This window comes from Arvicola amphibius, chromosome 1 (genome assembly GCF_903992535.2).
Source record: "Arvicola amphibius chromosome 1, mArvAmp1.2, whole genome shotgun sequence".
NCBI classification, from domain to species: domain Eukaryota; kingdom Metazoa; phylum Chordata; class Mammalia; order Rodentia; family Cricetidae; genus Arvicola; species Arvicola amphibius.
Genome location: NC_052047.1, coordinates 100,330,183 through 100,352,932, shown reverse-complemented (window position 1 = coordinate 100,352,932; position 22,750 = coordinate 100,330,183). Strand labels below are relative to the sequence as shown.

General features: G+C 51.1%; 1 protein-coding gene across 1 annotated transcript; it reads right to left on the bottom strand.

Moving 5' to 3' along the window:
• Positions 1–313: 313 nt before the first annotated feature.
• Positions 314–5,028, bottom strand: Odf3l2 (outer dense fiber of sperm tails 3 like 2). Its single transcript, XM_038317748.1, has 4 exons — positions 4,902–5,028; positions 3,987–4,094; positions 1,780–1,893; positions 314–798 (listed from the first exon to the last, which is right to left on the bottom strand). The coding sequence occupies exons 1-4, from the start codon at positions 5,026–5,028 to the stop codon at positions 314–316; spliced, it is 834 nt and encodes a 277-aa protein (XP_038173676.1).
• Positions 5,029–22,750: the final 17,722 nt, after the last annotated feature.

The window sequence follows — 22,750 nt, the reverse complement described above, 5'->3', positions numbered from 1 at the left end:
GGGCTAGGTAGGGCAGAGGTATCAGGGTCACCTCCAGGAGAATTCTCCTGCCTCATCTGCAGAAACCCAAGTGGCCTAGATGCTGAATTCTAGGACACACAGTCCCTTGTCCTGCCAAGGGAAGGGATACTTCTCCCTGGCCTGACTTGACCTAGGAAAAGAAACTGAGGCCCTGGAAGAAGACTCACCCTGACCCCGGATGGGGCCTTGGGTCACTGGCCCCAGGGACAGAAAGATCAAGTGGCCTCTAAGGACCTCACACTGCCGGACGGGCGGCACCTCCTCTGCCCGGGGAAACTGTACCCAGCAGCCATCAGCATTTGGTGTCCCCTGCCACTGTCGATACCCGCTTTGAGTGACGGATTCCCATGGAGAATGCCGGGGCCCGGGCCCGGTTCACGGTGACCTGTTCTGGGTTGTGAGTACCAGGACCAGGTGTCTCCTCCACGGGCCGAGGGGCTCGGGGTCTCCCCAGTATGCTGAAGGCCGGCCTACGCTGTCGGTAGGTGTTGGGGTCAGGAGTCTCATACTGCCCAGGGCCTGGAATCTCTGAGGGATCCTGAGCGGGGCGTGCTGGGGGCCTGCGGCCCACAACTGTGAAGCTGGGACTGCTAGGTTTGATAAAGATCTGTGATCCCCAGAGGGGCGGCATGCTGTAGGCATTGGGGGCCGGAAAAGAGGCGTACGGGGGCTTCTGTCGGAGGCGAGAGCCCAGAGTAAAAGCTGGGGGGTTCCGCTGGCGTACCGGGGGAGCCTTCTCTGGGCTGTAGGCTCCAGGGCCTGGTGTCACCTCCAGACCTGGGGAGTGAAGGAGCATTTGCACAAGATGGAGGCCTCACCGGACCTGCATCATACATCACGAAGACCCAGAGTCTAGCCCAAGCAACTTCTTCACACATGCATTCTTTGCCTGATACTCCTGGTCGGAGCCAGCAGAGGCTCCCACTTCCACCCTTCCTCCAACCACCCCAGAGCCCAGACATCCACCTACTGCTTCCCATGCCCACCAGCTGGTACCTTCTACTCCTCCAAGGCCCCATGATCACCCGGATTGTCCTTAAAGATCGGGCACCATGAGAAGGAGCCCTAGGTGGCCTGAGTCTACCAGGAAGTTCACTACAGATGTCCCAACATTAGTGTGACGAAAGAGCTGGGGCGGGCCGTGAGTGAAGACTGAGCAGAGCCATGGAGCACAGGGAGATGGATGAGTGGGTAAGCAGGAAGACGGGATGGGCAAAAGAGTGGGTGGGTGGGTGCGTGGATGGGTGGGTGGATGGGTGGGTGGGTGGGTGGGTGCGTGGATTGGTGGATGGATGGGTGGGTGGGTGGGTGGGTGGGTGAGTGGGTGGGTGCATGGGTGCATGGACAGAATGGATAGATGGGTGGGTGGGTATATGAATTGCTGGGTAGATGGATGGTGAATGGGTAGATAGGTGGATGGGTGGGTGGGTGGGTGGGTGCATTGGTGGAGGGTGGTTGTATGGATGCATAGGTGGGTGTATGAATGACTGGGTAGATGCATGGATGGACTGGTAGCATGCAGAGAACAGAATCAAGTGTTTGAGCATTCCTCTGAAACAATGAAGGGGCTTTTAAAAGGGCCCCTAGGCAGCAGGGTCACCATGTGTTGCCACCTCTGCTCAAGGCTGCCGGACTGGAGTAGTGAGCCTTCCTCAGATCGTATCGCTGCAAACACTGAAGTTCAGCGCTCCAACCGCTCAGGAAGAGAACAGCCTCCCAGACTGTAAAAGGCCACTTCCCACCACACACTGTACTCACCTCGAATCTTGCCCCTGCCCTGCATGGAGTAGGCAGGGGGACAGCTACGGCCAAAGCGAGTAACTCTGGAGTCCAAGAAATACACAGGTCCTGGGCTGGAATCCTGAAGAGGTGCTGGGGAAAGGACCCAGAAGCGCAAAGGTTCCGTGAGCTAAGGGCTCCCCACACCTGGCCCAGAGCCGACAGAGAGCCAACCTGGGAAGGGCTGACTCTCCTGAAAGGGGTCAAGCAGAGGGACTGTGTGGGGCGCGCCAATCCCAGCAGGGCCTTGGCTCACGCTGAGTCACCTGGAGTCACCCTTGAGATGGCTCAGCTTGCCTGACCCACATTTTCACATCAGTATGGAAGGAAGAGATCACGAAGGCTACAGTTGGTTACCATTTTCACAGTTGTATATGTGGGAATGGAACCTAGGCCGTCATAAATGGTAGTCTTGAGTTTCCCCCTCAGCCACACCCTAGCTCCTCACCAGTGGAATTCTAGGCGGGGCTCCAGCCTGACCACGCCCCCAGCCCATCACTGGGGGTGGGATTATGGGCGGGGCTCCAGCCTGACCACGCCCCCAGCCCCTCACTTGGGGGTTCTAGATGGGGCTCCACCCTAACCACGTCCCCAGCTCCTCACTGGGAGATTCTAGGTAGGGGCTCCATCCTTTTTCCCTTAAACCCATGATCCTCCTGCCTCGGTTTTTGAGTTGCCAAAAACGACCAGATCTGTAGCACCATGCTTAGCCTGTTCACTGGTTGCTGGACTTTAGACACTCCATGCCAGGCCCGCAGGTGAGAACTAAGCTTCACCAAGTCTTTCTCAAAGCCTCAGTGAGTCCCAGGATGTGCGTAGGTACCACACAGGTGTGGGCTTCTGTGCACACCCACACTGGCAGTGTTTGCACACACACACACAGTGTCTCCCTACTAACCCTATGGTGGTCACTAATGTTAAAGGGTGGGCTCAGAAACACCCCCACGCCTGTTCACCTAACAGCTCTTCCCTAGCTCAGAGCTAATCTAAATGACTCCCAGGACAGGAGGAATGGGGTCGCAGTCACCGATATGTGCTGGGCCACACACAGGAAGATGCCTGTCCCTCGTCACCTCAGCCAGCCTGTGGCAGGCAGAACTGTTGGCGCTCAGCCTCTGCTCGGCACGGGCAAACCTCCTTTCCATCTCCTATGCAGTTTGTGTAATGAGAGAACCCAGCTCGCCAGCCAGGACACGTCCCACCCGACCTGCAGGCTGCAGCGGGTGGGCTCTTCTCCTGGGTCCCCCTTCACCAAACTTTCTCTTTTTTCGGGGGTGGGGTGTCCTAGAACTCGCTCTGTAGACCAGGTGGCCTCAGACTCACAGAGATCCACCTGCATGTGCCACCACATCCAATTAAGAGTTCATTTTTCAGTTAGACACTGTGTACTTGTCGGGAGAATTTGTGCTCTGTGGGTGCAGAGCCCACAGAGGTTGGGAGACAGCATCGGATTCTGCTGGAGGTGGAGTTACAGGAGGTTGTGAGCCACTGTCACCATCTCCGGTCCCATCCCAGCACAATCGCATTGCCCACCCAGGACCCTCGTCTGTCCCAGCTGGTGAGAGGCGCACTGGATCCTCCGTCCCTTCTGTCTCATGGCCTCTAAGTATTCACAGCAGCTCCCAACCTAGGTGGCCTCTGTCCAGTCGCCTGGGGTCTCAGAGCAGCTGCAGGACCAAGGGCTGGGTCTAAAGGCTGGTACATTCAGTCAACATCACTGAGAACTCAAAGCGTGCCATGGGGTTTAGATGCCACACGCTACAGAATGTCAGAGAGAGGGAATCCCCATGCCTGCTCACTGCTTCTATGCCAGCCACTAACCTACACTTGGAACAGAAAATCCACTCGCAACACACGGAGTGCTTTTTGGACACCAAGCAGAGCTGTGGCTTTTTTTTTTAACCAAGCCTAAGGTCTTAGGCATGGTAGGCTAGGGCTCTACCCACTGAACCACACCGTGCACCCTGGCCACCCAATCCTGACCCATCAAAACCCTGGTATCTGGCCAGATGTGATGATATACATCTGTGATCCCAGAATTCAGGTGATGGAGGCACCTGAGCTTCATGAGAAGGCAACGACCTACCCAACGTGGCACAGCCTACCAGGCCTTGCTCACCCTGAGGTCTCCTTCAGCAGAACTTTGCAGGCCCAAAGAGGTCCCTGTACTCCTCAGCTGGCCTTACCTTCACTGGGCCGCTGAGCCAGTGAGTAGGCGGGACTGGCTGTCTTGGTGCAGTCGTGGTTGACATAACCAACGGTGGACGGAAGAACGTACAAACCAGGTCCGGAGCCTGAGACCCAAAGACCAGATCACAGCTGGTGTCTGCAACCCTGAGAGGCTGGGCAAAGAGTCCCACCCTGGTCCCCAGTCATCTCCATGGCAAAGTAAGGAAAGGCTCCTGGAGGCCTGGATGACACTCACATTGTGAGCTGGTCATGAGTCACAGGACTGTAGAGGTTTAGGAAACAGGCTGGGAGCAAAGACCCTCACTGGTGGGGAAACTGAGGCTTACAAAGCTAAAGGCATAGACCCTGTCACAGGTGGGGAAACAGACACTAAGGGCAGAGATACTTATCATGAGCGGGAAAACAGGCCAACGGACCAAAGCAAAGAGACTCACAAGAGAGAAAACCGAGGCCAGTATATAGCGACCACTACGGCTAGGGAAACTAAGGCTGGGGACATAGAAATCATTGAGGAAGGGAAACTGAGCCCAAGACAAAGAGATCATTCTGGAGGGAAAGGTGAAGCCAGCACAGAGAAACACCACCTCAGAGGTGGGGAGATGGGACCTGGTGTAGATCTGACCCCACTGTCCTCCCTAGGATGGGAAACAGAAGCACAGGCTACAGCCTGAAACTTCCACAAAGGCCGCCCCCCCCGCTGAACCCAGCCTCAGCCCCTTCACACACTGCAGTTCCCACAGGAACCCTCCCTCTGACTCCTTCCCTCCAGTCCTGCCCTACTGTGCTCCCAGCCTGTCTCCCTGCTGGGCAAATGTGCAGGTCCAGCAGATCCCACAGGCGACATATGGACATATGGTCCTGCCTGTAGATGCTGCCTCTGCTGAGCCCTCTCCCACAAGGCCAGCACAAACCATTCTCCAGGGTGACCATTCCACAGGACTTCCTCAGCCCGGTCTCTGGAATGTGATCCTCAGCCACCCGCCGGGCCAGGGGTATTGTGGCCACCCTGGCCGCTGGGTCGCAGCTGAGGGTCCCCATGGCGAGCAGGGCCTGGTGTGGGCTCCTGTGCCCTGCTGTTCTGGAGCCACAAACCAGGCACTGTCCCCAATCCTCACAGCTCAGCCAGTGTGTTGGCAGAGTCCTGGCCTCACCACACCCTCCCACCACCACACAGACAGCCCCTTGTCCCTACGCAAGGATCTCGGGGCCTGGCCCAAGCCAGGCTGGTCGCCGGACGCTGGCCTGGAAGAGGAGCTGAGATCAAGTGTCAGCCAGGTGGCTGGATGGCCCAGGAAAGACTCCAGTGTCAGCTGAACAGGTCCCCAAGGAGCTGACTGAGCTGGGCCACTGGGCCAGAGCAGGCCCCAGGGAGCCAGGACTGCAAACAGGACACCCCCAGCCGCATGGATAAAGAGTGCAGCGCCCCATTTCCACAGAGCCCAGGGTTGTGTACAGCACATCCCCAACTCGGCAACTCGGCCAGGTTCTCATCAGCAGGCATGTACCGAGCACCTGGTGTTGTATACCTGACTCCATTTAGGGTGGTGTGAACAAAACAGGAATAAACTAGTAAAGGGCGGGTGTGTTCTTGACGTGGGGAGAGAAGCTAGGCAATACATGAAATAGATTGTTCTGGTGTGGAGCATGCTGAGAAGGAAGGCCGAATCAGGAGAGGTCCTGAGGCAGGATTGAGGACAGCAGCCTAGGGCGGTGCCGTGTTCTCACCCTTGCTGGGGGCTGCTGTAGCAGCTTCAGCTAGGGAGTTCTGGGAAAGCTGACCAAATGGACTCGGACACACTTCTGCCTGAACGTTTGTCTCTAAGCTGCTGGGCATTTTTTTAAAATGTAGTGACTTGAAGTTTTGTTGGAGACAAGGACTCACAATGTAGCCCAGGCTGACCTTGAACTCCTCCACCTCCCTGGTGCTAGGATCACAGTCAAGAGGTCAAGAGCACCATCTGTGGTCACAGATGGAGGAAACGGAGGAGGATGTGCCTATATTTCTCCGTTTCACCACCATCCGGCACACCTGTATTTCTATGTGTACATAGATGGGCTATAGAGGGGTACGAATTACGACTGGTGGTGGCGCACACCTTTAATCCCAGCACTCAGGAGGCAGAGGCAGGCGGATCTCTGAGTTGGAGGCCAGCCTGGTCTACAGAGTGAGTTCCAGGACAGCCAGGGCTACACAGAGAAACCCCGTCTCAAAAACAAATAGTTCAAGTGGCTGTACAGAGTTTATGAAGTTTAAGGAGCTGAGACAGAGTCTATATTGGATGACAATGAACCAGACCAAGTCCTGGAGGGGCTGCTGGGATCAGGGCTGGAAGGTGAGGTGCCATGTTCTGCTACAAGGCAAAAAGTCAAAGTGATCAGGGAAGAGCAGGTTTGCATCCTGATCCAGATGGGCAAACAGGTGGCTGACAGGAAATCCAACAGACGGTACCAACCAGGGGACAAAACTGGATCAACACCCAGGAACAGTTAGAGAGTCCTCAGCTTGTTGGTCCTTCACACACACACACACACACACACACACACACACACACACATACCAGGTAGCAGACGATGAATGAATTGGTGTGGGGCCACCGCGTCCTTCACTTCACGGGATCCAGATGTGGGGTCACCAGTGTCCTTCACTTCACGGGTTTCGGGTAAAGGAGCTTGCACCTTCCCTTGCTTGGATGAGTCTGATAAATCGTTGGTCCTAGTTTACCTGATGTTTCTTTAATATGTCCGTGTGTCCCCCACAACCTTGATTGACCTCCATGAACACAGAGTAGTACTGTCCTACCACCAGGAATACAAGATGTGTCGACCTTGAGTTAGCCACACAGGCTACAGCTATGGGTCCACCCGGGGAGGGCTGTGGTCATTCTTCTCAGGACAAAGCCAGAGGCTACTTGTAAAATGAATGGTAGTGGAGTCGCCGAGAGCAATGTACAGTGGGGGGAGGGAGCGACTTTTATCCAATATGGAGTAACTTAGGGTAGGGCACAGCCTGCTGGACAGAACCCCATTCTGCCTCTCTACAACCAGAGCAGCCCAGTCAGAAAGACAAGATCCTTCCCCTGACATTGGCCATAGACCCAGAGCCAGGTAGATTCAGGACCAGGCAGAGTTCTCTGATCCCCACCCGAGGCTATTTCCTGGACCAAGCCCACCAGAAAGCCCCTGAGTGCAGGAATCTAGGGTTCAACCTGCATGTCTGTTTCTCCATAGGGACCAGGGAAGGATGTTTAGGAAAGTCTTGGGAGCAGAGGAATGGAGGGAGGGAGAGGAGAGAGAGACAGAGAGACAGAGTGGGGAAGGAAGCAGAGAGACAGCAGCACGGGCATGAAAGTCCTGGTCTGGGCAGGAAGGAATCTTCCCCTGGCCCATGGCAGGGGAAGGCTTGAGGGCTGGTGGATTCTGGAGCCCACAGCACAGGGAACTCACGGGTACCCTCTAGTGGATGACTGGTGAATAGGCCCTAGCATGTCTGTGTAGGTCTGCAGAGATTAACACTAGGAGAGAAAGATGGGGACATGAGAAAAAGACAAGTAAAAGCATAAGAAGGGATGGGAAAGTGGAGAATGGTGGGGGATGGTGGAGGGTGGTGGGGGATGGTGGAGGGTGGTGGGGGATGGTGGAGGGTGGTGGGGGATGGTGGAGGGTGGTGGGGGATGGTGGAGGGTGATGGGGGATGGTGGAGGGTGGTGGAGGGTGGTGGAGGGTGGTGGGGGATGGTGGAGGGTGATGGGGGATGGTGGAGGGTGGTGGGGGATGGTGGAGGGTGGTGGGGGATGGTGGAGGGTGGTGGGGGATGGGGAGGATGGTTGGGGATGGTGGGGGATGGTAGGAGATGGTGAGGGATGGTTGGATATGGTGAACAATAATGGAAGATTACAGCCGGGCGGCGGTGGCACACGCCTTTAATCCCAGCACTCGGGAGGCAGAGGCAGGCGGATCTCTGTGAGTTCGAGACCAGCCTGGTCTACAAGAGCTAGTTCCAGGACAGGCTCCAAAGCTACAGAGAAACCCTGTCTCGAAAAACCAAAAAAAAAAAAATAATGGAAGATTACAGAATATAGTGGAGCATCCTGGGAGGATGGTTGAGTTGGTGGGTGAAGGTGTGAAAGAGTGGGAAGATGGTGACAACTGACCGCACCATTTTATTTTATATTTTTTTCAAAACAGGGTTTCTCTGGGTAACTGTCCTTGCTGTCCTGAAACTCACTTTGTAAAGAAGCTGGCCTGGAACTCAGAGATCCGCCTGCCTCTGCCTCTTGAATGCCTCTTGAATGGGATTAAAGGCGTGCGCCACCACCAGGCAGAAATGAGAGGTTTAGAGGAAGAGTAAATGGAATGAAGAGATGAGAGCTCACTCGGCTAGCCCTGCAGCCTGTGAAAGGAAAAAGTTATGCAAACATAATTTAAGGAGGGAGGAGCAGGTTCTAGACCCCCCAGACAGGAGAACTTGGTAGCTTCAGCCGTGTGGTTCTGGCTTTGTCATAAAGCGTACATGAGAGGAGGAGAGGTGGCTCATTAGTTAAAAACACCAGGTACAGAGTACCTAGATTCAGTCTTACATGGCAGCTGACAACTGTCTGTAACTCCTATTCCAAGGGATCCAACTTCCTCATGCAGATGTACATGCAGGCAAAACATCATTGTACATAAAATAAAAATTTAAAAACCGGGGGGACTGGAGAGATGGCTCAAGAGTTAAGAGTACTGGTTGCTCTTCCAGAGAACCTGGGTTCAATTCCCAGTACCCACATGGCAGCTCACGACCGTTTGTAACTTCATTTCCCTGGGATCTGACACCTTTTTTTACTCTAAAGCAATACAATAAAACTAAAATAAATTATTGAAAATAAATAAATAATAAAAAGAAGAAGATACAGGAGTAAAGGGGCTGTGGAATCTTCCTCTGTGTTTAAAGAATGCTGCTGAGGCCAGGGGTGGGGCAGGGGAGTTCCTGCATGGAGGCCTGGGAAGCCGTTGCATGAAGCCAATGAAGCCTGGATTGCATTGAAGACCCCACGATGTTGGAGACACCAGGACACCAGCCAACTGGGGCAGCAGACAGGCCATAAAATGCCTAAGAGAGAAAAACGTGCTCCAGTCAGCAAAGTTGCAAGGAGTGGGAGACATGAGGAGACCTCTGATAAACCCAATGGACAGCATTGGGAAAAGAGATACAGAATTTGAGGTTTATCCTGCTGAGTTCTGAGTCTTGCTTTGGTCCTACAATTTTTTGTTTGTTTTTGCTATGTCCCCTTTCTTCCCTTCTGAAATAATAATGTATGTTCTATGCCATTGTATGTTGGAAGTATTAATTTTACAGGGAGTCACAATAAAGACTGACTTGAGTCTCAGAAGATTGATCCCTGAGACAGCATTGAGACTAAAAGATTATGGGGACTTTTTTTTTAGTGTACATTGGTGATCTGCCCGCATGTGTGTCTGTGTGAGGGTGTCAGACCCCCCCCAGAACTGAAGTCACAGACAGAGCTGCCATGTGCACTGGTCCTTTGGGAGAGTACCCAGTGCTCTCAATCACTGAGTCATCTCTCCAGCCCCCAATGGTGGGGGTCAGGGGGTATAATGTCATGGTTTGAGTGAGAACGACCCCCATAAGCTTGTATGTTTGAATGCTTGGTCCCCAGCTGGTGGAGCTGTTTAGGAAGGATTAGGAGGTGTGGCCATGTCAGAGGAGGTGTGGCCATGTCAGAGGAGGTGTGGCCATGTCAGAGGAAGTGTGTCACTGGGAGTGGCCTTGGAGCTTTCAAACACCCTCACCAGCCCCAGGCTCCCTCTCTTTCTGCCTCCGACTTGTAGGTGAGGTGTAAGCTGTTAGCTACTGCTCCAGAGCCATGCCTGCCTGCCTGCCTGCCTTGCTGCCATGTTCCCATCATGGTGGTCATGGGCTCACCCTCTGACACTGTAACCAAGCCTCCAATTAAATGCTTTCTTTTATCTGGGCAGTGGTGGCCCACACCTTTAATCCCAGCACTCGGGAGGCAGAGGCAGGTGGATCTCTGTGAGTTCGAGGCCAGCCCGGTCTACAGAGCGAGTTCCAGGACAGGCTCCAAAGCTACAGAAAAACCTTGTCTCAAAAAAAAACAAAATCAAAACAGAAAAAGAAAGAAAGGAAGGGAAGGGAAGGGAAGGGAAGGGAAGGGAAGGGAAAGGAAGGAAGAAAGAAAGAAAGAAAGAAAGAAAGAAAGAAAGAAAGAAAGAAAGAAAGAAAGAAAAACATTCCTTCATTAAGAGATATCCCTGGAGACAGGAACTGCTATGGAGCAAGTGTTATCATATGGGTCGTGGTGCCTTCAGGGTCAAAGGCCCCTTTCATGGGGGCTGCACATCAGTTATCCTGTATAACAGATATTTACATTGTGATTCATAAAAGTAGCAGTTATGAAGAAGTGGCAAAAATATTTTTAAAGATTTATTTATTTATCATGTATACAACATTCCTTCCATGTATGCTTACATGCCAGAAGAGGGCACAAGATCTCATTACAGATGGCTGTGAGCCACCATGTGGTTGCTGGGAATTGAACTCAAGACCCTCTGGAAGAGTAGTCCATCCTCTTAACCTCTGAGCCATCTCTCCAGCCCCCAAAATATTTTTATGGTCAGCGGTCACCACAGCATGAGGAACTATATCAAAGGCTCACAGCATCAGGAAGGTTGAGAGCCACTGCCATGATGGAGCGCTGCTTACAAGCTTGCTCCCCATGGCTTGCTCAGCCTACTTTCTTGTGTAACTCAGGACCACCTGCCCAGGGATGGTACCACCCACAGTGAGCTAGACCCTCCTGCATTAATCATCAATCAAGAATATACCCTACATGTTGGGAGGTGGTGGTGCACGTCTTTAATCCCAGCTCTCGGGAGGCAGAGACAAGTGGATCTCTGTGAGTTCGAGGCCAGCCTGGTCTACAGAATGAGTTCCAAGACAGCTAGGGCTACACAGAGAAGCCCTGTCTCAAAAAAAGAAAGGAAGGAAGGAAAGAAGGAAGGAAGGAAGGAAGGAAGGAAGGAAGGAAGGAAGGAAAAAGAAAAGAAAGAAAAAGAAAACCAACAACTAGCAGGAGACAGAGCATACAAATGGAGACAAAGCAATGGCAAAGGAAATGTCTGGGTTTCCTGTGAGTCACAGTGAGGCCACAGGAGTGCTGAAAGGAACGAGGGCACACTGTTAACAGAACCCCCGCTGAGTGGACCACAGAGGCAGCTCAGTGCTTAAGAGCATTTACTGCTCTTGTAGAAGACCTGGGTTCACTTCTACACCCATATGGCATCCCACAAACTTCTGTTAACTCTAATTTTAGGGGTATGACGCCATCTTCTGGCAAGTATTGGCAATACACACAGATGGCACATGCAGGTACATACATGCATGCAAAAATAGTCATGCACATAAAATCAAAATAAATATTTTGTTTGGTTTGGTTTTTTTTTTGAGACAGGGTTTCTCCATGTAACAGTCCTGGCTGTCTTAGAAGAGAACTCACTTTGTAGACCAAGCTGGCCTCGAACTTACAGAGATCCACCTGCCTCTGCCTCCCAGGTGCTGAGATTTAGCCTGGCTAAAAAAAAATTTAAAGTAAATAAATAACAGTAGGTTGTGGTGACTGACACCTTTAATCTCAACACTTGAGAGGCAGAAGCAGGCAAATCTCTGAGCTCCAGGACAGTCAGGGAAGGAAGGAAAGACTCCTGGGGCTAAGGGGATGGCTCAGTGGATAAAGCACACTAAGCAATCATGAGGATGTGTATTCAAATCCCCAGAACCCACATAGATCTCTGTGGTGGAGGTCAACTGTAATTCCAGTGCTCTGAGGGCAGGATGGGAAGTGGGGTTGGAGAACTCCCTGGAAACGCTCAGACCAGCCACCTTGATATATGAAGGGAAAAATGAGACCCTGTCTTAAAAAAAAAAAGCAAGGACTGCCACCAGCCTGTCTTCCAATGTCCAAATTTTGCTGCCAGTTGTCCAACCCAACCCCATGATGATGACAGAAGTCACAAAACAATCCCACACCAGTTTATAAATATGAATAATAAAGGGTTATTTATTTAAGGGAAAACTTACAGATCACTGTCCTTGATAACAGTCCTCTGCCTGAACAGGAACAGAGTCTAGCAGCCTGAAGCGGGAGCCAGAAGGTGCACACTTCACAACTGCTTTTAGAGTATCAGAGTCCACGCCCAGGTGGGCTGGTATCTCAAAGGCTATTGGCTGAAGGATTGGAATGTGCTCCCACAGCTCCATCCCACTCCACCCCATACTCACGGAACAAAGGTAGAGGTTGTCCTTTGACTTACACACACAGACATATGCACCCACACATGAACATGTACCCAAAGAAGATGTAGGAGACTGAAAAACAAAGCAGACCCCTTATCATTGTCTGATGGATGTCCTGAGTTCAGGAAGATGTAACAGGACACACCTACATTGCCAGAGACGGGCTCCAAGGACCCAGCTGGTGGATGGCTTTTGAGGAGGGTCGCTTGTTCATCCCGGCCGCCTGGCTAGCTTAGACCCAAAATAATCACACCGAAACTATTAATTAAATCATTACTTGGCCCATTAGCTCTAGCTTTTTATTGGCTAACTCTTATATTCATTTAGCCCATTTCTATTAAGCTGTGTATCGCCATGAGGCTGTGGCTTACCAGGTAAAGTTCCAGTGTCTGCCTCCAACAGGCTACATGGCGTCTCTCTGACTCTGCCCTTCTTCCTCCCAGCATATAGCCTAGCTTTCCCTGCCTAGTTCTGTTCTTCCCTGCCATAGGCTCAAAGCAGTTCTTTATTCACTAACCAATAAAATCAACACATAGACAGAAGAACCTCCCATACTATTTCCCCTTTTCTGTTTAAACAAAAAGGAAGGCTTTAACTTTAACATAGTAAAATTACATATAACAAAACAGGTATCAAGCAAGAATTACAGTTACAATATTTATATCTACTTTATCTTTTATCATAACTAAGGAAAACTGTAACTATGCATTCTTCAACTCCATCAAAGACTCCAGAAGGATATAATATTACCTAAGTTAACATGAAGTGCACTATAAGCAACTTCCAAAACTCTAGAATTGACAGAGATGTCTCACTGCCTGGACAATCACCCAAAGTTTTTCTATAACATTGCGGCATCCATCTTCTCTGCCTACTGGCCCATATATCCAGCAAACTTTTTCATGAAGCAGGAAATTTCAAAGACAGTTCCACCTATATTAGCAGTAGCAGACTCTTTCATGAAGCAGAAACCCCGAAAGATCATCTCACCTTTAGGCAAGTTCAGCAGTCATTTCTCTGTGGGTCCTGTATGTCCAGTTCATCAAGCAGTTCAGGCAAGAGCAGTTTCTTGGCCAAATGGCTAACCAGCTCCATAAGGAGTCTCTTTGATGCCCATCTTTTTTTGTTTGTTTGTTTGTTTGTTTGTTTTGTTTTTGTTTTCAAAACAGGGTTTCTCTGCAGCTTTGGATCCTGTCCTGGAACTAGCTCTTGTAGACCAGGCTGGCCTCGAACTCACAGAGATCTGCCTGCCTCTGCCTCCCGAGTGCTGGGATTAAAGGCATGTGCCACCACCACCCGGCGATGCCCATCTTTCTCTTGAAGTAGCTTGGTGCTGCCAGCAGCAGATGTGACTCATTGTGATAATAAATCCTAAATTATTAAAACACTTTAAATTCCATATTCTGTAGTCTTTGAAAGGGTTGAAGAATACCCATTTATCTGAAATACATCTCTGTACATCTAGAAAATCTAACTTAACATGACTACAAGCTTGACTATTATAGATGATTATCTATTGACCTATATTTCTTAATTACACATTACATTTTAAATGAGCTGCACAAACATAATACTTTAATCAAGAGCAGAAATATACATATAACAAAATTGATCTTAAATTTGTATCAATAAACCAAAATCCATACCAATGCAAAACTCTATATCATATCCCCCTTTAAATGTAAACAAACATTTATAGACAATATTTGGGAATATGGGCATAGTTCTCCTCTAAACTTCTTCCAGCTGTTTATTGGGCAAAGTATTTTTGGGAGTGTTTCAGGGGGTCTTGATCCATCAAACCACACTAGTCTGGAAGGATTCCACAGGTTCTCATCCTCTGTGGAAACAAAAGCAGAATCTCTTTTCCAAAGCAATATATCCTTAGATTCATATTTTGAAATCAAGATACCTTTAAGGTATATATGTTGATTTAGCTTAGCAGCCCATACAATGAAATGTCTCTCTGTACTTAGTTCCTTCATAGTCAGAAAATTCAAAAGAAACACAATAATGTTGGGGTTTTTTGTTTTGTTTTGTTTTGTTTTGTTTTTCGAGACAAGGTTTCTCTGCAGCCTTGGAACCTGTCCTGGAACTAGCTCTTGTAGACCAGGCTGGTCTCGAACTCACAGAGATCCGCCTACCTCTGCCTCCCGAGTGCTGGGATTAAAGGCATGCACCACCACTGCCCGGCCGGAAACACAATAATGAGCATAATCCAGACTCTCTGTAAATTTTATGTGGCTTTTTTTCTATTTTTTTCTATTTACTCCTTTTAATCTATGACTGTTTGTACTCTGTCTCTTTAAAGACTTTCCTTTAAAAAATATTTACTTCTTTTTTTCTTGTACATCCATCTTTATTGTTTCTATATAAACAGGGACTGCTTTTTCATTTCCTGGTCGCTCAGATGAGAATAATCACAGAGAAACTATATTAATTACAATTTTTTTGGCCAATGGCACAAGTGTATTCCTAGCTAGCTCTTATATCTTTTTTTTAAATTTACTTCTTTTTACAACTCTCTGTATTCTTTTTCTTCTCTCTCCCAAGCCTACATACATTTATCCAACACTGTGACCCATTTAGAGGTCTTTTATGTCTGAATCTGTCCTATTGTGCCTCTGTAATTCTTTACTGTCTTGAAGAGCTTTTAAAATGGTAAACAGCTTGTTTGCAGTGGCTCTGGATGCTGGCTCTGCCTCTCTCCACTTTCAAAATGGTGGGGGTACCATTACTGTCAGTGAGCTGTGGGCATGGAGGCAGCTACTTTCCCAAGCAGGCATACGAGCACTCAGGCCCACAAACCCTATTCAAGTGCTTCATAGCCGGACCTCCAGGAAGAGTCAGAGTTTGAGCCAGCAGCACAGCCCAGAAAGCCAACATTTCAAAACTCTTCTTTTTTTTTGCTACTACTGAACCAGGAAAACCTCTCCTAAAGGAACTGTGGCACACTGCCAGCAAGCAGCAAGAAGCTGTGTTAAACTCTGCACTTTTGTGTCTAGAATTCCTCTCCACACCCTCTCAGGTTTATGCTGTATTAGATCCCCACATTGTGGCCAGTTTGTGGAAGGGAGAGGGCCGCTTGTTGGTTTCTGGCTGCTTAGCCCTGAAATAATCACACAGAAACTGTATTAATTAAACCACTGCTTGCCACATTAGCTCTAGCTTCTTATTGGCTAACTCTTAGATTCATTTAATCCATTTCTATTAATCTGTGTGCCACCATGAGTCTGTGACTTACTGGGAAAAGTTCCAGCGTTTAACTCTGGTGGGTTACAAGGCTTCTCTCTGACTCCGCCCTTCTTCCTCCCAGCATACAGCTTAGCTTTCCCCACCTAGTTCTGTTCTTCCCTGCCATAGGCTCAAAGCAGTTCTTTATTCATTAACCAATAAAAGCAGCACATAGGGGGCTGGAGAGATGGCTCAGTGGTTAAGAGCATTGCCTACTCTTCCAAAGGTCCTGAGTTCAATTCCCAGCAACCACATGGTGGCTCACAACCATCTGTAATGGGATCTGGTGCCCTCTTCTGGCCTGCAGACATACACACATGACAAAATATTGTATACATAATAAATAAATAAATATTTTTTTAAAAAGCAGCACATAGACAGAAGGACCTCCCACACCAGATGACTGGGTGCTCAGACAAGACAGATTCTAGATCCACTCTTATCCCAAGGCAGTGGGCAGGAGATGGAGGGTGGTGGCCAGGGCGGTACATGGCCATCACCCAAGCACTGGGGAGACGGAGGCAGGGAGACTGTGCAGCCTGACAGGCACTTCCAAGGGGGCTGAGTGTCTTGGGTTCCTGTTGTTTGTGCCACTGGCCTGTGGTGGGTGACTCAGAGGGCTGGACTTTCCCGGTGGCAGCTCACAAACTGCCCTCCCAGACACCTCGATCTGTCCTCTACCTTCCTGGTACTGCACATCTTGTCCTCTGCCCCAAAGCCAGGCCCGCTGACTTGGGCTCACAGAGCTCTGAAGTTGCCTGCTGGCCTTGTTCCATGGGACTCTGACAAAGAAAACCTGTCCTGTCCCAGCTGGGCTCCTGTCCTGTCTCTCCCGGAAAGAGTTGCCATCCATGCAGGTCAGAACCAGTTCCTGTGCTCTGCTGGGAGATCCAGCCTCAGGTTCAGAACAGGGGGACATGAGCCTCTCCAGGAATGAAAGACCAGGGGGTCTGTAGAAGGGACCTGGCAGACTCATTTGTCCCCACAAAATCCTCCCCTCTCTGGCAGCCCCTCCTGTTTCCTGCTCTTCCAGAACACCCTGAAACCCAGCTAGCATGCCTGTCTGCTGTCTGCCTGGTGCGCCCTCTCCTCCCATCCTCCAGGCCTTTGTCTGTCCCTTCCTGACCCCAGTCTACACCACAGTTCACCCCACACCGATTCAGCCAGGCTGTAGCTCAAGACACTAACCACACTTGCCAGTTCACAAAGCCTGTTTTCCAAGCTGGAAGCAAACTGTGGCTTAAGCCTGGAGCACCCTCCAAAGATCCCTGAGTTCCAGCATGGGGAGATGGGGGACACTTAAAAAACAGGGCCTAGGTGGAGGTCCTCTCAGGTACTGACATAGTGCCCTCAGAAGGGCTTGTGGGACTCACTCACTCTCTGGCCCTGGTTTTGTCTAGTTTTGTTTTTGAGACAGGGTCTTCTGAGGAAGTCCAGGCTAGGCTCAACTTCATGGCAATTCTCCTGCCTCCACCCACTGAGAGCTGGGATGGCAGGTATGTGCTGCTGGTCCCAGCTCTTGCTCTCTCTTTTGTTTCTTGGCTGTAAGGTGAATAGGATGCGTCTCTGCACACATCCTAATTCATCAAGAACTCCCAAAACTCTCTGAGTCAAAACAAACCACTTCCCAGGTGTTATAGTAATAGAAAATGGACTACTTGGGGCTCTGACTCCTCCTCTCCCTAGAACCAAAGCTCCAGGAGTGTAAGTGTCTAACCCCGCCTAGACTCCCCCAATGAGGGGCTGGGGGTGTGGCCAGGGTGGAGCCCCACCTAGAATCCCCCAGTGAGGGGCTGGGGGTGTGGTCAAGATGGAGCCCTGACTAGAATCCTCAGTGAGGGGGCTGGGGCGTGGTCAGGGTGGAGCCCCGCCTAGAATCCCCAGTGAGGGGGGCTGGGGACGTGGTCAGGGTGGAGCCCCGCCTAGAATCCCCAGTGAGGGGTCGGGTGTGTAATGATGGTAGCGCGCTTCGCTACCAGGTACGATGCCCTCAGCTAATCCCAGCACCATCTGTCAAGTAAGGCACAGAGCATAAGATCCTTGGGCCCGGAGTCTCTGCGGTAACTAGAACAACACTTAACAAATCCATCCTGAGTTATCTGACCATGTCTTGTCCTAGCAGCTACTCTCATACTCCAGGACCACAGGGCTCTGTCAAGGCTATTGTATCAAACAGGACCCTGGTGTCCAGTACTATATCGTGTCTGATGTATGCAAGGAGTCAGGAAGCTGAGACAGGAGAATTGAGTTTGAGAACAGCCTGAACTACAGAGTGAGTTCCTGCCCAGCCTGGTTATGAAAATTAAATAAGTAAAACATCAGATTTCCCCAGCATCTTCACCCCAGGTAAGGAAGTGAGGCACTTGACTCCATCCTGACAACAAGGCCTGCTGCTTAGCAACCTTGTCACTTGCCATCATAATCTCAGCCCCTAGTAATAGCACGGTAACTTTGGTAACAGAACCCATCTCCCTAGAAACAGGACCTGAGACCTATCAACATTCAACCAGCCCCTAGCAACAGGACCTCAAGCTTAGCAACAGGTCTCCACCCTTGGCAACACAATCCCAGCCCCTAGCAACAGGATCCTAGCCTAGCAACACTGTCTCAGCCTAGCAACATCATCCCAGCCCCTAGCAACATGATTCCAGCCTGTCACCATGGTTCCAGCCAACAGTGCCAACTCCTGAGGTGGTAACACATTTCTGGCACAGGGAGACCATGAGCTCATCCCTGGACTCTAATCCCTGCACCCTGGCACTGACCAAAGCCCCTCAAGTGAGATCTGTGACTGACAAATTGAGTGGGACTCGAAGTCCCCTCAGCTCCAAAGCCCCCTTGGTTGAGAGTGCTGAAGATTGCAAACTCAGCTGCCCGACTTCCACAGTTTTGTGGGCCACATACTTGGCCCACAGCATGATGGGAATTGGAGTTCAGTCACAGTGGTGGTAAAGGACTCCAGAGAATGGTGGGCTAGACTGAGATCACAGGGAAGGGTGGAACCAACAGCGGAGAGGTGAACAGAGGGTGCTGCTGAGCCCATAGGCGTGTCCTCAGTGAGCAGGGGACTAGAGACAGCTCCTGTCCCATGGGCGGGGTGTAGTGGCCTTGGGTAGGTAGATCAAAAGCTGAGGGGCCGGCCCAGTGTTTGTGGGTAAGATGTGAAGTGAGGGGTCAGGAGCTGGTAGAGGGGCAGCCAGAGTCCAGAGTAGAAGGTTAGGGATAGCATCAGGGCTCAATGCCTCATGTCTAAACCTTCTCATTTCTGTGTCCAACCATCGGCCGGATGAATTCTGAGAGGTCAGTCAGGGCCACTATTGGAGCATGTCCTCAAGTGAGGGGTCAGCGTGGCATCCCCTGGCATCAAACAATCAATAACAGACCTGAGGTCAGGGCTTCAGGTTGTTCAATCAAATGGAGGGCAGTTCTGGAAGCCAGGCCCTATCAGGTCCTGCTCAGGGGCCCCCGTCCACTTGGGACTCCCTACCCACGCCTGCCTGGGCCCACTCCTGGCCAGAGCCAGCACCCACCAAACAGTTATCACTGCAGCACAGCACTGTGATCCTCTAGCAGGTGTGAGGGGCCACCAGAGGGGGCCCCAACCTCCCAGCCTCTCCGCCCAGGTTTGCGCACAGAAGCCACTGACTTGGCGGTGTGTCTTACAGGGGAGGTCTTTTGTCTTGGACACCAAGCTGTCTGTTGTGGGGGCTCCCCAGACCAGTACTGCCTGAGACACCCCTTCACGTACTCCCAGGACAGACCCCTGATGAGGGATCGCCAGTGTGGGGTGAAGAGTGGGTGTTTTGGATCTGTGAAGACACTGCAGCCAGCCCACCCACCCCAAGCCAGCAGGTGTCGCTATCAGCCTGACCAGGTACCTCAGCGGCCCAGATCCACCCCAGCAGGCATCCAGCCTCCCGGGTCTCTGTGATTCCTGGCATCTCCAGGGCCCCTCCAGAAGAAATACAGCAGGCAGCATGAAGTCCCTCTGGCTGGCAGGCCCTAAGAAAACTTCCCCGACTTCCATTTCATTCTACAAATGACAAACACAGGCAGAGCAAATCTTATCGCTTGTGATTTGTCGGCTCCTCCCTCCAGGCCCAACACAGCTTACACAAGTGATTCCAGGAACCCAAGGGCCATATGGCTGGACTCAGGTGTCCCACCACCGACAGTAGGTCGCCAGGGCTAGCCCTCCCTCCATGGTGGTCTGCACAGGACAGTGCACTAGGGTGTGCTTGTTGTTTTTAAAGTTTTTTTTAATTATTTTATTCTTTTTTTTTTTTGATGCTTTCTCTTTAACTTTAATGTGCATTGGTGTTTTGCTTGCATGTATGTCTGCATCAGGGTTTCAAATCCCCTGGAGTTGGAGTTACAGAACCAGGGTCCTCTGGAAGAGTAATCAGTGTTCTTAACCTCTGAGCCATCTCTACAAACAGCAACGCCCCCCCCCCCCTTTTCTTTTTGAAACAAGGTTTCTCTGTGAAGACTTGGCTGTCCTGGAACTTGCTCTGTAGACCAGGTTGTCCTTGAACTTACAGAAATCCACCTATCCAGACCCTTATTTTATTCTTTTATGTGTGAGTATTTAAGTTTGTGTGCCACATACATGCAGGGCCATGGAGGCCAGAAGAGGGTGTCAAATCCCTTGAGACTATAATTATGGATTGTTGTGAACCACCATGTGAGTGCTGAGAAATGAACCCCAGTCCTCTGGAAGAAGTTAAGTGCTCTTAACTGCTAAGCCCCTATCTCTCCGGCCCCTATTTTAGGTTTGTTTTCTTTTTCGTTTGTTTGTTTGTCTGTCTGTCTATTTGCTTAATATTTATTTAACTTTGTTTTTTTAGTTAGGGCCTCCCTACATAGTCCTGCAGGAACTTACTATGTACACCAGGCTGGCCTCGAACTCAAAGATCCACCTGCCTCTGCCTCCTGAGTGCTAGGATTAAAGGCATGCACCACCACTGCCCTGCGAACCCTGTGTCTGTGTGTATGGGGTAGGGATGCATGTGAATGTGAGTGACCTCAGAAGCCAGACTTTGATCTCCCTGGAACTAGATTTACAGAGCTACCTGGCCTGCGTGTTTAGAACTCGGGTCCTCTGAAGAGCAGTCAGTGCTCTTAACCCCTGAGCCATCTCCCCAGCCCCCCACATTGTCCCCTCAAAGTCCAATCTCCAGCTGGCCCCCACCTCCTCAAGCTCCACAGGGCCGGGGATCCCAGCCAGTCTCTTGCTACCCTGATCTCTGGCAACCACACTCTGAAAAGCCAGGAATGTCGAGCGTGCAAAATTGACAAGGGAGTGAGAGTGAGCAGAAGGGCCACTGATGGAGCAAGACTACCTTCTGGAACTTTCCTGATGCTGTCAACGAGGGAGCCAGGATGTCAGGTCTTCTGAGGAGGTTGAACCTCTGTGGAGAGGAGGGCTTCCTGTGGCACTAGAAGGACTTCCTCCTTGTAGGACAATGGCGGGAAGGGGGGTCGGTCCCTGGACTCTCAGGGAAAGGGTGAGGACAGGAGGTGCCCCAAGTGCCACAGAGCACAACAGAGTCCTGCTGGCCCCTGGCCCTGCTGGGGATGGACAGCCCCCGGGCCACCAGCACTCCAGGCCCCTGTGCCCTCACTGTCTCTACTGTCTGTCCCTGTATGTCTGGGCGTCTGCCTCTGCAGCTCTCTCTGTCTCTCTGTCTCTGTTTCTTAGTCTGATCTGTGACTGTCTTTCTCTGTCCTTGATCATTCTCGGTCTGTCTGGTGTCACGTCATGTCTCTGACCCTGTCATCTGTGTCTTTCTGTCCTCTGGATCTCTCTCTGTGTGATGTCTCTGTCCCTTTCTGTCTCTCTGTCTCTGTCCACCCTCTCTGTCTCTCTCTTTGTGATGTCTCTGTCCCTTTCTGTCTCTCTGTCTCTGTCCCCCTCTCTCTGTCTCTCTCTGTGTGTCATGGTTCTGTACCTTTCTGTCTCTGTCTCTGTGTCTCTCTCTGTGTCTCTGTCACTCTCTCTCTCTCTCTCTCTCTCTCTCTCTCTCTCTCTCTCTCTCTCTCTCTCTCTCTCGGCCCTCTGTTTCTCCAAGTCTCCCCATTCCTCCTTCCCCTCTGGCCCTCTAACCTGTGGCTTTGGCCCCTACCCTCTTCCCTGCCAGGAACAGGGATGCTCCACTGCCCTGCAGGTGGGGTCAGGGCTGAGAAGAGGGTCCCTTGAGATCTTCAAGGAAGCAGGGACCACGCCTGCAGCCCACTGCACCTCAGCCTGCCAGGCGCCTGCTGACCCCTTCCCACCTGGCCTTGGTATAGCAGGAAGCCAGGTCAGGGGCTGGGAAGCAGCTCATTCACCAGGCCCACTGCCCCCCACCCGGGTTAAGGGCCCAGCTTCCCGGGAAGGGCCCATGTCTTAGAGTCACCTTCCTGCACAGCTTCCGGACACTGTCGCATGCTGGGTGAGGAAGGGGGGAGGGGAGGGGACCCAGGCAGCCACAGTCCTGAATCAACACACCTGAGCCTGCTGTGCTTTACTCTTTTTGTACTTCAGTTTCTCTGTTGTGATACCAGCCTCCATCTGTCACGCACCCTGCCACTTGTGCCTCAGTTTCTACTTCCAAGATCCTGACAGTCTGCATGCTGGGTAGGGGTCAGGGGTTATGGCAGGAGCAAAGTCTCACCCTGTCTAGTTAGGGTCTCTGTTGCTGTGGCAAACACCATGACCAAAAGTAGCCTAGAAAGGAAAGGGCTTCCTTCAACTCACACTCAGGTGAGCTGCCATGAAGGGAAGCCAAGGCAGGCCCATGCAGGCCAGAGCTGATGCATCTGCCATGGAGGGGTGCTGCCTACTAGACTGTTCCCCATGGCTTGCTCAGTTTGCTTCCTGATAGTATCCAGGACCACCTGCCCAGTCATGACTCCACTAACAATCACTAATCAAAAATACACCCCCACAACCCAACTGGATTGTGACATTCACCTTTAATCCCAGCACTCTGGAAGCAGAGGCAAAAGGAGCTCTGTGAGCTTGAGGTCAGCCTGGTCTACAAGAGCTAGTTCCAGCCGGGCGGTGGTGGCTCACGCCTTTAATCCCAGCACTCGGGAGACAGAGGCAGGAGGATCTCTGTGAGTTCGAGACCAGCCTGGTCTACAAGAGCGAGTTCCAGGACAGGCTCCAAAGCCACAGAGAAACCCTGTCTCGAAAAACCAAAAAAAAAAAAAAAATAGAGCTAGTTC

What these genes read in the sequence shown, in the direction of transcription:
- Odf3l2 (XM_038317748.1), bottom strand. Translation starts at nt 5,028, where the DNA reads ATGGGGACCCTCAGCTGCGACCCAGCGGCCAGGGTGGCCACAATACCC. An exon ending in GGCTCAGCGGCCCAGTGAAG is followed by an intron (nt 1,894 to 3,986) that starts GTAAGGCCAGCT and finishes TCCTTTCCCCAG; the next exon opens with CACCTCTTCAGGATTCCAGC. An exon ending in GGGCAGGGGCAAGATTCGAG is followed by an intron (nt 799 to 1,779) that starts GTGAGTACAGTG and finishes TTCACTCCCCAG; the next exon opens with GTCTGGAGGTGACACCAGGC.